This window comes from Equus caballus, chromosome 31 (assembly GCF_041296265.1).
Source record: "Equus caballus isolate H_3958 breed thoroughbred chromosome 31, TB-T2T, whole genome shotgun sequence".
Taxonomy (NCBI): Eukaryota; Metazoa; Chordata; class Mammalia; order Perissodactyla; family Equidae; genus Equus; species Equus caballus.
In genome coordinates this window covers 1,173,474-1,188,843 of record NC_091714.1, presented here as the reverse complement: position 1 = coordinate 1,188,843, position 15,370 = coordinate 1,173,474, and the positions used below count along the sequence as shown (strand labels likewise).

At 47.9% G+C, this 15,370-nt stretch overlaps 1 protein-coding gene across 36 annotated transcripts in view; it reads right to left on the bottom strand.

Moving 5' to 3' along the window:
- WDR27 (WD repeat domain 27) overlaps nucleotides 1-15,370 on the bottom strand; it is a 213,696-nt gene that overhangs the window by 161,484 nt on the left and 36,842 nt on the right. For 18 of the 36 annotated variants that reach the window (XR_002805247.2, XR_011434342.1, XR_002805246.2 and 15 more), the window contains 12 exons: nucleotides 15,224-15,352; nucleotides 14,960-15,030; nucleotides 12,885-13,005; nucleotides 11,708-11,828; nucleotides 10,101-10,204; nucleotides 9,031-9,098; nucleotides 8,004-8,125; nucleotides 7,514-7,596; nucleotides 6,786-6,864; nucleotides 4,100-4,177; nucleotides 1,542-1,639; nucleotides 10-99 (listed from right to left, as the gene is read on the bottom strand). Coding sequence is in view for 18 of the 36 variants with exons in the window: in XM_070256180.1 (XP_070112281.1) it covers nucleotides 10-99; nucleotides 1,542-1,639; nucleotides 4,100-4,177; nucleotides 6,786-6,864; nucleotides 7,514-7,596; nucleotides 8,004-8,125; nucleotides 9,031-9,098; nucleotides 10,101-10,204; nucleotides 11,708-11,828; nucleotides 12,885-13,005; nucleotides 14,960-15,030; nucleotides 15,224-15,352 (1,164 nt within the window). In the remaining 18 variants the exon portion in view is untranslated. Of the gene's footprint in view, nucleotides 1-9; nucleotides 100-1,541; nucleotides 1,640-4,099; nucleotides 4,178-6,785; nucleotides 6,865-7,513; nucleotides 7,597-8,003; nucleotides 8,126-9,030; nucleotides 9,099-10,100; nucleotides 10,205-11,707; nucleotides 11,829-12,884; nucleotides 13,023-14,959; nucleotides 15,031-15,223; nucleotides 15,353-15,370 lie in introns of all 36 variants that reach the window. The other 18 variants (XR_002805250.2, XR_011434333.1, XR_011434345.1 and 15 more) reach the window with 2 other exon arrangements.

The following is a 15,370-nucleotide window of genomic DNA, read 5'->3' as shown; positions in this document are numbered from 1 at the left end:
ACATTTTACCTGAAAAAACAGCAGGTTTCCCGGAAAGATCGGCATCAAAGACCAGTGACAAGTGGTTGGCTAGGCCACAGGCCAGCCGCCGTCCATCATCTGCTTAAAACAAACGAGAGATTCCCCTTGTAGAATGAAAAGTCATCGGAGTGCCGCCTGCGCCAGGCACAGTGTAGAATCTTTAGTTAACTTGAGGTCCGTTTCCTTGGGCAGTGAGAAAACCTGACTCAAAGAGGAAACAGCATCTATTCAACCGCCAACCACTCTCACCGAGGGTCCACCAGGGGCCCCGCCCTGTGCCAGCCCTCATGTCACAGCCCGAGCCTCCGTTTACAGAAAGGGAGCCTGAGGATCGGGAGTGGGGGCGGTGAGCCCGGGGTCTAGGGGCTTGTCAACAGGCAGCGCAGGATCTGAACCCAAAGCACCCTAACCCGGGGTGCCCACCCTGAGGCCCGGGGCGTCCCGCCTCCCATCGGCCAATGTTTGAAGCGGCATATTCGACTGAGCAGTCCCACCTGGGCGTTTCTGTGACATATGGTAGAAACAAATTATAGACGTCCCCGATAATAATTATTCAAACCTGGGGATCCTACGTCTGTAATCTTATCTGTGTGATTCTCTATAAGCACATCTTAGTGAGCAAGCATATCAAACTTCACAAACACGTCTGCTGACCATGCTATGCATCTAAGCTCCCAAAATTATCCAAAAAATTATTTGGTTAGAATTATATGAAAAATAAGGGGAATTTAGCACAGTTGCAAGTAACTATAACCTTGGGGAGCCAACGTAAGACACTGGACCTACGGCGAGAGGAACACTCGTGGAGGTGGGGGTGGGGCGCAGGCTCGCAGGCAGAGGCCTTACATCCAGCCTGGACTGAGGGCCAGGAAAACCTGGGGGTCAGAAACAGCGTTCACTTCTGATGGAAGAGCTCAAACAGTGGAGCCACGTCAAGGAGGGCTGCCTCCCAACTTCTTCCAAACTATATTTAGAAAAAAGCTGATGTCCCAGAAGTGAAGTTTGGAAGAGGCGCTTCCAGGCACTTGAGAGCAGAGTGGCTCCAGGAGGTCAGTAAGAGCTCACCTGCGGGAAAGGCTCCATCTGCGGGGGCGGGGACGGTGCTGATATGAGACACGGGTGCACTTTCCTTCAACCCATCGACGAACCAGGCGACCAGACCCCAGGGGAAGTCGGTGACTATTTTGTAGCTTCTCTTTGCCTACAAATAACCCTCACGTGCAGCCTTCCTGCCAGACTCCCTTGAAAGCTTACTGGGGAGACGGTCTCACGCACGGAGCACAGACCTGGAGGAGGTTGCGATTCCAAATCTGGGGGCTCCTGTTCTGCAGGAGCCCCCAGTACAAATGTGAATCCTGTGCACTGATTCTGCTCTCCCCTTGACAGATAGGTGAGGTCTGATTCTGAGCCAGATTCCGACAATGCCACATAACTGCACGTAACCAAGATTTTAAAATCTGTTTACAATGGAACAGCAGGCAGAAGAAGGGACTCTTAGAAACGCCGCGAAGCAGACCTACCTGAAAACTGAAGGCAGCACACGGCTGTGGGGTCGCTGGCTACAGCGAGCTGCTTGCTGAGTCTGGTTGGCAGAGGGCTCTCTGAGGGGTACTCCTTACTGGAAGGAAGATCAGAGATGATAAAGATCAAGATACAGTTCGAAGGGAAAGGAAAAATGAAAAACAGACTGGAACTAAAGTGGGTTTTCACCTATTTGCACGCGTAATTTTATTCCATCAAACTTGAATATTTATATATAAACTCTTCCATTTCAAAACCACGAAATAACTCTTTAAAATAGACATTTTCCGTATTGCCAAGAAATGCATGTGTTCTGAGTATAAAATATCAAAGATTTATCAGATTTAATATAAATGGACACGAATACCGAGATGGTTCAGGGGGAGGGCTCTCGGGCAGAGAAAACACATTTTACTCCTCAGTTTCATACTCTTTGTGGGTGGCTGTCCTAACACTAATGACTCAAATAATCCACAAATGGCTTCTATTTACCATGAAAATGATCACATTCCCAGTTTCTAAAAGAAGCCAAAGAAGGCAGGGGATAAAAAAGGACTGATGCTCAAAATCCACAGCAGGGCAGGAGGGACCTGTGAGCAGGGCACACGGCCCATATGAAGGGCAGCCAGACCTTTAGTCAGAATCTCCCTGTTGGGGCCGGCCCGGTGGCCCAGTGGTTAAGTTCTCGGGCTCCGCTTCGGTGGCCGGGGTTTCCCCAGTTCGGATCCTGGGCGCAGACCTAGCACCACTCAACAGGCCATGCTGAGGCGGCGTCCCACATGGCACAACCAGAGGCACTCACAACTAGGATATACAACTATGTCCCGGGGGGCTTTGGGGAGAAAAAAAAAAGAAGATTGGCAACAGTTGTTAGCTCAGGTGCCAATCCTAAAAAAAAATAAAATCATTAAAAAAAAAATCGTTGTTAATTTCAGCAACTGGTTTTCAGCCTCCAGGTGGTGCAAGGCCATGGTAGGGGTGGGGACCAGCCTGTGAGGCCGGCTCCTCGCTGCACCCCTGTGGCCTCCTCAGTCCCAGGATCCACACTATAAATGAAACAGGAAGCCACCTGTCGCAGCCTAGTTACGGGTCAGAGAAACGCAGAAACGCACCAGGCGCCCAGCAGATGGCAGCAAAGGGAAGGTGGCTGCGATCTGAAAATGTGCTGTTCTAAAAACTGGAAGTTACTGAATGACGGATCGTATATATTTATTCCTACCACGTATACTCAGTAAAAGCTGGTAAGACTGGCCTTGCAAGACGCCTGTCAGTGAGACAACGCCACCCTCTCAAGTCAAATCTGGAAGGTGTTCAGACCGCCTTGCTGCAGGAAACACTGGCCTGTACCCAGGACATCGTGTTGGGGCCTCACCAGCTCGGCCACGTGCAGCCTCTCAGCAAAAGGCCTCCAAGGGCCAGAAACCTATCAGAGACTTGCTTGGTCGAGAGAGCCAGGCTCCTTGTAGAAAAACATCACCAAAAAAATCAGAGTTCAGCCTAACTCCAGGTGTTGCATTTCACTCTGGACCACAGTGGGTTCCACAGCGTTGGAAGGCATCTGCCACAGCCACATGCTTAATGTCAATGACCTGCTCAGATAGGGAGCAGCAGAGAGTGGCAGGAAGAGCCACAAGAAACATCACTGGGCCTAGCCCTGTGGCCAAGGTGTTAAGGTTCTGTGCACTCCGCTTAGGAGATGTGGGTTCACAGGTTCAGATCCCAGGCACAGACCTACTCCAATCACCAGCCATGCTGTGGCTGTGTCCCACATACAAAGTAGAGGAAGATTGGCACAGATGTTAGCTCAGAGCAAATCTTCCTCAGCAACAAAAAAAAAAGAAAGAAAGGGAAAGAAAAGAATATAAGAAAACATCACTAACTATGGGTAAAATCAGTGTGTGGTGCATGTTTCTGCAGACCTAATGACTGTTCAAGTGCAGGTGTGATTGCATTAAGTGAGGAACACTTTAAACGCTGTGGCCCGCATCTCTGTTTGGATGATGTAACCTTCAAGTGTGGAACTGGGAAGACCCTGGAGGCCCCCCAAATGCCTTCTTGTCTAGATAAATGGGTCCAGGGAATCCGCATGACTTGTCCACATCACACAAGGGCGTGGAGCCAGAGCCAGAAGGCCAGCCCTGGGGCCACGGGGATGCTGGATGAAAGGGAGCGCTTCCAAATTGACGACCATTCAAGGTTCACATTGAGCACTAGAACTGCTGAAATTTTCCATCCAATTATCACCTAAGAAGCTTATCAAGAATAATCATTAGCTATAACACTTTTTAAAACTAAATTTTAACAATTACACCAAAGTTGTTAAGGTGGTAAAAATAGCAACATGTCTGAAAAATGATTAACATGAAAGAATTAAATTTGACTAAAAGGACATTTATAGACTATATATGATTTGTGTCTATATGCACATATATACATATGTTTCTGTATACACAATTATAAGGTCTCATACCTGTTCGAAAAAAAATTCAATTAAATATTTGCAGGGCCTCTCCAAACTATTTCAAATTTACTCTGAATGCATAGACTAGTTACATACCATTTGTAATTGTTCTTGCATTTTGAAGATCTTTTACCATTATTCTTGATATTAGTCTTTGGTAAAAACATGGTTACACTGTGGAAAGAAAACTCTTATGTCATTCCCAGAGATTAAAAGTTCTAAGGTTCTAAGAGATGCATACTTTGTGGTGAAAAAATATATACAAATACATAAATGCTTTGTGTCCCGTTAATTATAACAGCTATTCTTCCAATTACATATCTACATTGGTGATTCACTGCTGGAAAATAAAATGTATTTTGGTATAAAAATTCTGGAGAACACTGTGCTATTTACTTACAAATTGTGGATTACTAGAAAAAAAGCTACAATTATTTTTGCAAAGATTACATTGTAAATTATTTATTGATCATATTCTGTGAGATTTGTGTGAAAGATTTCTAAATCAAAAAACTGCTCACAAAGGCAGACTGTCCCTTAATTTGAATATAAACTATGATTCTTATGAAGTTGTTTCATTTTTGGAGAATAAATTTATATAATCTCAATAGAAGTCAAATTCCATTGACTGACATTATTCCACAAGTCTACTCAGAAACAGAAGTGCAATGTACTGGGAAGTCACACTGAATTCTCCCTTTAATAGAATATGAACTTTAAATATTGACAGCAATTAAACAATCACTTCACACTGGCCCGTTTTTCAGATGCACAGAGCCCTGGAGAGATGCCCCCTGCCACAGTCGGGGCCCTTCTGACAACAATGGGAAGAGCCGGTGCTGTGTGCTCCCTGCACACGTGGTGCTGAGCTCCAGCAACAGACATGGGGACAGCCACGTCCCCGTCCTGCACCTGCATCCAGGCCAGGCAGAGTGAACACCACATTCAGCCCAGGGCTGTCGGGACAAGATGGGGCAGGAGGGGGCGACCCCCGGGGGCTCTGTGTTTGCTGCAGGATCCACAAGTGTCTCCAGGGTGCTCACACAGGCAGGGCCTGGGTGAGGCAAGGACAGGACAGGAGCCCCACGAGGACCAGAGGAAAGCGTCCCATACAGAGAACAAAGGGTGCAGGGCTGCTGAGCAGGGACCAGCTAGGAGCATCTGAGAAGGAGCAAGAGCCCCGCCCCGGAGCTGGAGCGCGGGAAGCACACCAAGAAGGAAGGTGGGCGCAGACAAGGCCAGCTTCACCTCCTTTTTATCCATCTCACACTGCCTCAGAGATGTGGCTGTGCTGCATGTCCTGACCAGGTGACCCCCTTAAAAACACTGTACCAGCACCCTGTACTTTTCCTGTAAAGTCAAATGCAGGGCTATCCATGGTCTGGCCCCCTCCTGCCCCTGGGCTCCCACACAGGGCCCCACACTCAACACACACCTTAATAAAGTGGACCCTAGCCGTCCACACTTAACATATAGGTGCCACTCCCACTAAGCTATCCCACAGGGTCAGGGCATGCACTGGTGTGCAATTTTGCCGGGACATGAATTCAGAATCCATCTATCCATCCATGCTTCCATCTATCCATCCTTCCTTCCATCCATCCATCCATCCCCCTACCCATGCACTCATCCATCCATCCATCCATCCGTCCACCCACCCAGAAGGGCTTTGTGAGAGGGTCCAAGGTGCTAGGCACTGTCCCAGGCTGAGGGGTTTATGGAACAGATAATAAATAAAACACACAGTCATGCCAGCCAGTGATCAGGCCGAAGAGAAGGAGTAAAGCAGGAATGGCCTGGGAGAGGTGGCCGGGGCTGTAACTTGATACAGAGCAGCCAGGACGGCGGCTTGCACATGGGGAGCAGAGACTGGCTGCTCTGCAAGACCACCCAGGTTAGCCCCAGGGAGCCACATGGGGAGGGAAGGGCCCATGCAGAGCCCTGAGACAGGAGGGACAGACGGACAGCATGGGACGGCGTGACCGGGTATGGCTACACGGGGTCCAAGCAGGGAGCATGGTAGAGGTGAGGCCAATGAGGAAGGGTGGGTGGATGCCACCCAGGGAGGACCCTGGAGAGCCCACCAAAGCCCCCACTTGTGCTCGGTGTAGGGGGCCCCACGGGGCTTCCAGGTAATGGGGCCATTTTGGCGGCTGTGTTGAGAACAGATAAAGGGTCAGGATTTGGGGCGGGAGGAGGGTGGCAACAGGTCTGCATTTTAGACAGAAAAGCCAAAGTTGCCTCAGAGACCTGGGACTCCTGAAGGACCAGGGGTTTCAAGACTCTGTTATACCTGAAACTCCTCAGATAGCAGGTTTTCATATTTCCTCGTCTTTGAAATTTCCCCCGACCCACCTCAGGGCTGCTGATGTGAGTTCTGAACACACTGGATTTAACGCCCCGACGTCAGAGTGAGGCCAGTGTAGACATGCCCCCATCGCTGCCTCCCTCTCTCTCGGCCCCCATTCACCCCGTCCCCTGCTCCCACTAGACGCTCACTCACTATCACCATTATTAGTCAAGGATAATCTGATCTGAGGGTGACAGGAGGCCCGGCACACAGTAAGCACTCAATAAATGCTTGCTGCTGCAGCTGCTGCCACTTGTGTGACTGACATTCTGAGGGCAGATGCTACACTTTAACTGCTGTTCGTGCTCTGTCTCCCGCCCGTGGGATGACCCTCCAGGACATAGTTACGCTTGTATTTGAACCCTGCCTCCTTGGCACGTCACACTGCTGTTCCTGTACTGGGGTGAGTGGCTTGCGAGCTGGTTTACTCACTGCGGGGCAGACGTGTACCCAGAGGACCTGACTCTGCTGTGGAAAACCAGGGGCTGGTCCTTTACGACACTCCGCACGGCTGTGTAAAAATGAGTTTAAAGGAGAAGCAAATATTGAACATTGTCATGTCATTCTGGACACAGTTCCTTAAAAACAGAAAAGTTCACACACATGGAATAAGTTTGTGACCTATACATTTAAGAAGTTTCATACCTGATGCCAAAGCAACCATTACCAGCAAAGAAGGTTAAACCAAGGCCATTAAAAGATAAGAAGACAACAAAAAACGTTTTTCTCATTCCTTAAGTAACACAGAATGCAATGTTTGACACTCTGTACTTCCGATCCTCAGGGACGAAAACGTCAGCGCTTCCCTGCAGTGTTGGCCGGGGTGTCACCCGCAGGACACTGCCCACGTCGTCATCAAACGGGCCGCACGCTAAACTCGGTCTATGTGACATTGTGTCCAGGGGACACTAAAGATTAAATATTTTTGAAATCCTATGAATTACCTCCACTTCAGGAAAAGAAACATCTAGCACGTAGCCTACCACAAATGGCATGCAGAAATAAGCAAGAGGCAGAGGAACGAAGACATAACGGAAGGAAGGAAGTCCTGAATCCTGTCTTTGACAAATTCACAAAGCAACAGAACGATGCTGATATCACGGTAACTAAAGGGAAGGAACACCTTTTGTATTTCTATATTCACAGAATGTTATACTGACCCGATTGTTTTTGACTAGCCGGCTTGGTACTTTTTTCCTCAACAAGAGCAAAGTAGAGTGGAGAGGTCGGTAAGACACCAGAGCTAAAATAAAAACACAAAATCATCCTATGAGAGCAAAATTCTACAGAGGAGTCTTTCAATGAAATGCACACTTTAGGACACTTCAATGATTAACTCAGGCGGATGTGGATGTGCAGTATTCAGAAGTGAGAACACTGTCAAGCTCATTCTTCCCAGAAATACATTAATACTTTTAATAAAAGTGCTGTTTTATAATCTACATTCTACTCTGAAATAAAATAGTGTTTCACATTAAAATAAATGACGAGCCATTTAGTTTTAAACAAGATGGAGGCATTGGCATGAGCAAGAATTTCTTTCAAACAGAGAGTTTTCTAAACTTTACTTTTATTTCTTAAGATAAAAGGGGTCTAAAGTCTGCCCACTGATAACCCGGCTCACGCATGTCCCGCTTGAAAGGACGGTACCGAGGCAGCACTGAGAGATCCTTCCCAACGTTGGGGCGCGGCAGAGACCTCACCAGACAGGCCAGGCGGATCTCCAACACGGCGACCTGACTTCCGAACAAGGACGTGAGCAAGCAGAAGGCCTGCACGGGACGGGGGGTGACAAATTAACTCCATCACTATGGTACACTCGTGACCATGCATCCACACTCGTCATCAACACGGCTCTTCAAAAATTGTCTGCCTCACTTGTAGTTACACTATTGTATAGTGCATATACAGGTAATATTATACAGTCTGGGTATAGACATAGTATTGATATAGTCCATGTATATAGCATGTGGACATATAACACTATTATATTGTGTGTGTATATAAAGAGTACTATTATATAGTGTGTACATATATGGTATATATAGTACTATTATAGAATGTGTGCGTATATATATAGTACTATTATATTGTGTGTGTATATATAGTACTATTATATACTGTATGCATACATATATAGCACTATTATATAGTGTGCATATATATAGTACTATTATATAAGTGTGTGTATATATAGTACTATTATATACTGTATGCATACATATATAGCACTATTACATAGTGTGTGTATATATATAGTACTATTATATACTGTGTGTATATATAGAGTACTATTATAGTGTGTGTATATATAGTACTATTATATACTGTATGCATATATAGCACTATTATATAGTGTGCATATATATGTAGTACCATTATATAGCGTATGTGTATATATATAGTACTATCATATAGTGTGTGTATATAGTACTATTATATAGTGCATATCTATATACAGTGCTATTATATAGTGTATATACATATAGCATACATTTATACTATTATATAGTTTGGTAATAGAAGTTGCACACTACTGCGTGAGTCATGAAAACTTCCACAGATGAAATCTCAGTTAGTGAGCCCGTCATGACAAAACAGGGAAGACACTAAGTTACATCGAAAGTTCGGACGGGCATGCTACAGAATCCAAGTGCAGTGAATGGGCATGACTCACCATGTGATTCCCGGTTTTGCCCATCACTGCACACGATCCAGCAACTTGAATGCTGAGGTTCCTAAAATCTTCATTTTCAGCAAAGAGAAATAAAGAAGCAACGTTTATGGGGTAGGTAAACAGAGCCAAATGTTCGTTGGCGCCCCTATCCACCGCATCCTGATTGTCTACTGCACGCAGGCTGCTGGGGGCTGGAATGTAACGAGAGCCAGTCAGCTCCTTCCACGGGTGCAGCAGACTCTCGTGGAGAAATGGACCGCAGGACAGCGTACAGACAACTCCCTCACACTGGTGAAAGTGCTGGGGAGGAAAGACGGAACTCCCACGAGAACACAGACCCGATCGGAGCACCATTTCAGGGGAGTCTCAAAGGACAGGAGGACTGGCCGGCTCAGGGAGGAGAGTGCTCAGGCGCTGAGGTTTCTAGGGTTCAAGCAAAGTCCCTTCACCAAGCGGAACATGATGAAAACGGAGGCGTGACCCCCCAGGGAGAGGGAAGGAGGTGTGCCCTGGGCCAAGCTGAGACCTGACTGCCAGGAGGGAGGAGGGAGGTGTTGGGAACCATCCCTACATTTTGGCCAGGAGCAACACCGTGGACAGAATCTGAGGACGGGAACCAGGCTGGAAAGGAGAGCACGTCTGCTCAATTTAGACAGGCTGAGTCTGACACACTGTGAGGTGGTCCAGGCCCGGGTGCCCCGTCTTCAGCGGGAAATACTGACAGGGCTGACTGAAGCGTCCTTGACACAGACTGGCACAGACCCCAGAGCAAGGAGGGGAAGGGCGTCCCATGGAGCCAGGTACGGGAGAGGACCAAAGACAGGAAATAGCTTCAGGGAGGCGCCACCAGAGGTCAGAGCAGAACCAGACACGTGTCGGTGGGATCCAGCAGCCCAGAGGTTACCACGACCCTGAGGAGGGCCGGCTATGGCCAGTGATTGACGTGTCTCGTCCTCGAATTCAGAGGACAGGCTGTCTACACAGAAACTGTGATTCCCCAAACATCAGACAAAGAAAATGTCAAAGTCACGTGAAATCTGTATCAAAGATTATTTGAATTCTCATCTTACCCTTGTAACGTAAAACTGCTTCCAGTTCAAAGTTTGCCAAGTTAAGTATGAACAAACCAGCTGAGCTTCCGATCCACAAGCAGCTGGCATTCTCAGAAGAAACACTAATTGAAAGAAAAAGAGAACAAATTGTAGTGATCTTCTTCCTTAAGCTTCAGTTCCAGAGCACGTCACTAACGTCACACCAATTCTCCAGTGAGGGGAGCAAAGCGATGATGCACGAGGTTTCCCACCGCGGCTGCAGGAGGCTGGTGCTAACCCCCTGTGATCCGTAATGGCAGTCGACCTGGCTGGTATTAAAACTGTTTGGGGTTTTCTCGGCGTCCACTGTCTAGTGAAGACAAGGAACACAAGTGGCCACAAACTGGGCCCAAATCGACTGTGATCTGCAAGGTTTTTATTTCTTCTGAGGTCACAAAAGAGGCTGGTGCCTGCGTCCTCCACAAGACAGCGCACAGATGGGGGCCCCTGCAAGTGGGGCGGGGGGGAGGGCTCGGTGCCCTGGACTGGAGCTAGAGGTCCTCCCAGGCAGCGTTAGTAAAGGAGGAAACAAGCCCAGGAGGAGACTACACCCAGAGCGGCAGAGTTCACAAGAAGGCAAACACAGCTCTGTTGTTGCTTCTTTTTTTTTCAGTTTACAAACTAGACAAAGGTTAATGAACTGACTAACAAGCCTCATTCTGGTTATGCCAGATGGACTCAGCACAGCTCTCCAGATCCACCTCTCTCCCACCGCCAGCTCCAGGACACCCACCCAAACACCAGCCCCGGTCACCTGGCTCCAACAGCCCCCAACACCCCCCGGCTCATGCTCCGTGTTGTCATCCTCCAACACCACTCCACAGGTTGACCAAACAGGTGGTTGGGAACAGAAACCAGATCCTGTGTGTGCTGCCACCGCTCTAAGAGGAGACGTTGGGGATCCATGACCTCAGATCCTCTAATCTGCTCAAGCACAGGCCAAGCGTCTGTTCCTGTCCCAGCCTCCGCCCACAGTGCAGACCAGACAGCGGCGGCCACAGCCGGGCCATCAAGGCAGGGCTGCAGCCGAGCCAGCAGGCTCCTCAAGTCTCCCTCTCCAACAACCACCGCTCGTCCATGAAGACCGGAGGCTGATCCTAGTCGTCTCTGGAGCTTTCCGTGCTCTGGGAGGGCCAGAGGTGAAGACAATCCTAATATATTCTTTCACTCACAGTTAAACAGTGGCTTCCTTACATTACCAAATATGCATATACTCCCATCAAACACAGAAATAAATAAAATTCACTTGGGGTCAATTTTAAATGTATGATATATGGCACAGATAGGGGAAAAGTTTAGAATGAGTGACAACTGTCTCCCCTTAACCCTCTTACAGAGTCAAGATCTACCTAGATCTTGGTGAGCAAAATTTAAAATAATTTCATTTCTCCTGAAAAATAGACTTTAAAGTAATTGACCAAGTTTACCAACTTTAAGACTTAAAATATGCAATCCTAAAAACACTTACAGTTATTATTACTCAAATGGATAAAAATAATTCAGTTTTATTTTACTTGTTCTTAAAAAATGATCCTAATTTAAGAGATTTTCCTCCACATGGCATTGGCCAAGTCCACTGTACTTACAACCCACGTTCAGAACTCGGGACAAGCGAGAGAGCACAGGGTGCCAGACTCAGGACAGGAAGTTCTACTTCAATCTCTCCTCCTCTCTCCAGTCCATCTGTAGAGGGAAGCTGACTCTCTTCTAGGAACAGAATTATTGATAATCTGAGAAGTGAAATTACAATGACCCATCAAGTTAAAGGCAAACAGTTGACAAGGCAGGGTATTGTGGGAAATATCTGCAGCTAGGATAACTCATGAATAAGAAAGACTCAGACACATGCATCGGAAAGAGCAACGTTAGGAATAACTAGACCCTCAGTCATGAGGCCTGGAGGGGCAAAAAGAGGGGGTTCAAGTGTAGAACCAGGAAAAGTAAGCAAGGAGATGGTCAACTCAGAGAGCAACTCTGCATTCCTGAAGTGGGTTAAGGTTGACTTTGCAATAAATGGGTATTTATACAAGAAATCATGAAAGCCAAGGTTTAAGGCATTAGGAAAAAATAGATATATTTCATAAAGGTAATTTCTGACCTACTTTGAAAAGGACAAACTAAAAGCTATCCTCACATACATACAAAAACCCCCACACAAACTAACTAAAAGAAAGAGTAAAAATGATGATAAACTTGAAACACAGCAGAGCAGGTACACTTGCTATAACATGAAAATTATCAGACTGCATACACCCATAAAAGAGAGTCGTCAGCTGGACTAAAATGTAAAATCAGCAGTGTTTCTAGAGGGTGCCGGCTCCTTCTGTGACCGAGGTGGAATCCATGACGTGCAGGGAAGACCGGGTGAGGACCCGGAGGAGGGTGGGCAGAGCCAGGCTGACCGAGGTGGAAGCTGTGATGTGCAGTGTACAGTCTGCTCAGGACAGAAAAGCCACGGGAGGTCTGTCCACTCTGGTCTCCTCACTCCATGACAGCCACCAGCAGAAGCTGCTACTCACCAGCTCCCGGTTCACCGAACTCCCCCCACGCACACAAGAGGAGCCTTCACCCACCCCCACCCCATCCTGCCTCACAAGACCTGCCCAGTGCCAGGTGGATGTCTAAGCTCACCACCCTGGGCTTCTCCTCACAAGAAACCATCTCGTCCCTACTCTCCCTTCACCACCCCTAACTAGGAGCCTGGAAGGCTGCTCAGGGAGTGCTGGGTGGAGCATGAGCCCCGGGAGAGCAGAGCAACATTACCTGGCAGGCTGCAGAGCTGGGACTCAACCCTCCTGGTGGAGAAACTCTCGGTCTTTTTCTTCAGGTCCACATGTGTCACACAACGATAATGATGACTTTCACCCAAACTGAAGATCCAAAGCTGGAGAAGCAAAACGTCTAGACAAGTAACTCATCAAATGCTACAGATGAAAACGCAGGAAAAGCCAGATGAGGGAAATGAGTTGGGAGCAGACAGGAGCAAGAGACAAGCACTACGTGGCTTCAGAGAGTCCCCTTGATCCTTCTTCTCTGGTCCTAAGGCCCATTCTTAGGGTCCTAAGATCTCCTCCTTCCCTAGACACCCGAAATCTCAGAGCCCTTCTCCGCATCACCATGTCGGTCGAGAGCAGTGACTTTAGGTGCAGACACACTTAGGGCTTACAGGTCTTCTCCAAACCACTCTGGCTAAGAGGAGACTATGCTCTGGTCTCCAGGGGCCCAGCCCATTCTCTCTAAACCCAACACTACGAATACACAGCCACAAACACATCTGACACGCCGCTAGGTGATAGCTGTCAACTTTGTCAAAAAGAAAAAGAATGATCTTCTTTTACAAAAATATATCCGTGATATTGCAATTTATAATAAGAAATATACATTTGGTCTAGGACCCTGTTCCTGGCACAGAGCTCCTAAAACCCTTGAACTTCCTAAGTGATGAGAGCAGCACAGGTGTCTTTTGTTATGTGAATGAGGGGCTTTGGGAAGCCCCCAGGTCAGCAAACGAGGGGGGCTGGTGGCCAGGGGAACCACCCAGTGAGTAGAGGTTGAACAGTCAGTCCCACCCTGACCTCTAGGGAGGGGAGAGGGCTGGAGATTGAGCTTGATCACCAATGCCCAATGAGTTAATCAATCACATCTATGTAACGGAGCCTCCATCAAAACCCAAAAGGACGGTATCAGAGAGCTCCCGGGTTGGTGAGAGCATCTGCACCAGGTGGGTGACGTCCCCCAACTTGGTAAGGACGAGGCTCCTGTGCTGGGGACCCTCCCAGACCTCGCCCCATGTACGTCTTCCTCCTGGGTGTTCGTCTGCATCCTTCATCGTGTCCTTTATTATGTAATAAACTGGTAAACACACGTGTTTCGCTGGGTTCTGTGAGCCACTCTAACAAACCTGAGGAGGGTCATGGGAACCTCCATTTGCAGCCAAGTCAAACAGAAATAGTGGTGACCTGGGGACCTACTGTTTGCGATTGGCCTCTGAAGAGGGGGCAGGGTCATGGGACTGAGCCCCTAACCTGTGGGGTCTGACACTCTCCCCAGGTAGACAGCGTCAGGATTGAGTTAGATTGTAGGACACCTGGCTGCTGTCCTGGAGAATTGCTTCCTGTGGGGGAAAACCCCACACCTTTGGTGACCAGAAGTGTCAGAAGTGACGGGTTCTGTGTGAGAGTAAAGGGGACTCGCAGGAGGGAAGACCTTTCCCAAATTATATCAAAAGCAACTTTTAAAAAAGAGAGCAGTATGTATACATTGTGGAGTAGACCTAAACTTCTCCCCTAAAAAACTCAGTTTTGAAAAAGATGATGGGGCTGACCCTGTGGCCGAGTGGTTAGGTTTTCGAGCTCTGCTTCGGCGGCCCAGGGTTTCGCCAGTTCGAATCCTGGGCGCGGACATGGCACCACTCATCAGGCCACGCTGAGGCGGCGTCCCACATGCCACAACTGGAAGGACCCACAACTAAAAATACACAACTACGGCCTGGGGGGCTTTGGGAGAAAAACAAAAAATAAAATATTAAAAAAAAAAGAAAGAAAGAAAGTAAAAGATCAAACATCTTCAAATTTTTCAAAATACATGAAGCCGACACTAACGGTTGTGTGAGGGGTTCTCATCTGGAGGCTTTAGGACATACAGATGCCCGGCTTCTCAGCAGGAAATACCCTGTGGGTGAAAATCCCACAGTGAGGCCCAGGCCCCGGAAGGCGCCATCTCAGCAGCTGAGCCTGACGGGTTCCTTCAAGTCACAAGGAGCACAAAGCAACTAAACGCAGACCTCCCTTAGCCAGAATAACGTTTGAAGGTGGGCTTAGATTTCGTAGTGCCCTCACCTGGCCATCGGCAGACCCCGTAACCAGCTGCCGACTGTCTTCATCAATGAACAGACTCAGGAGAGGGGAGGCTATTGAACGGAATACACGAATATTTAGCTTTAAAAGCACCTGATTTGGTTTAAACTGAGAACTATCAGTTTTACTTATAATATTTCTTTGAGTCAAGTTTGAACTATTCTGAAATAACTTCCTTCCCAGGAAGCAAAACTGTAAGTGAATACAAACTTATTTGAGAGTGAGCGTGGGAAGATGGGCCGTTACCACATGAAAAGCCCCGGGAGGTGTCGCTCATGACCTGTGAGGAGGACCAAGGCTCACACATGGCCGCCCAAGCAGAGAGCCTGGCGCATTCACCCAAACGGCTCCGCGAGTCACTGACGGCGTGAGAACCTGTCATAAACAAGGAGC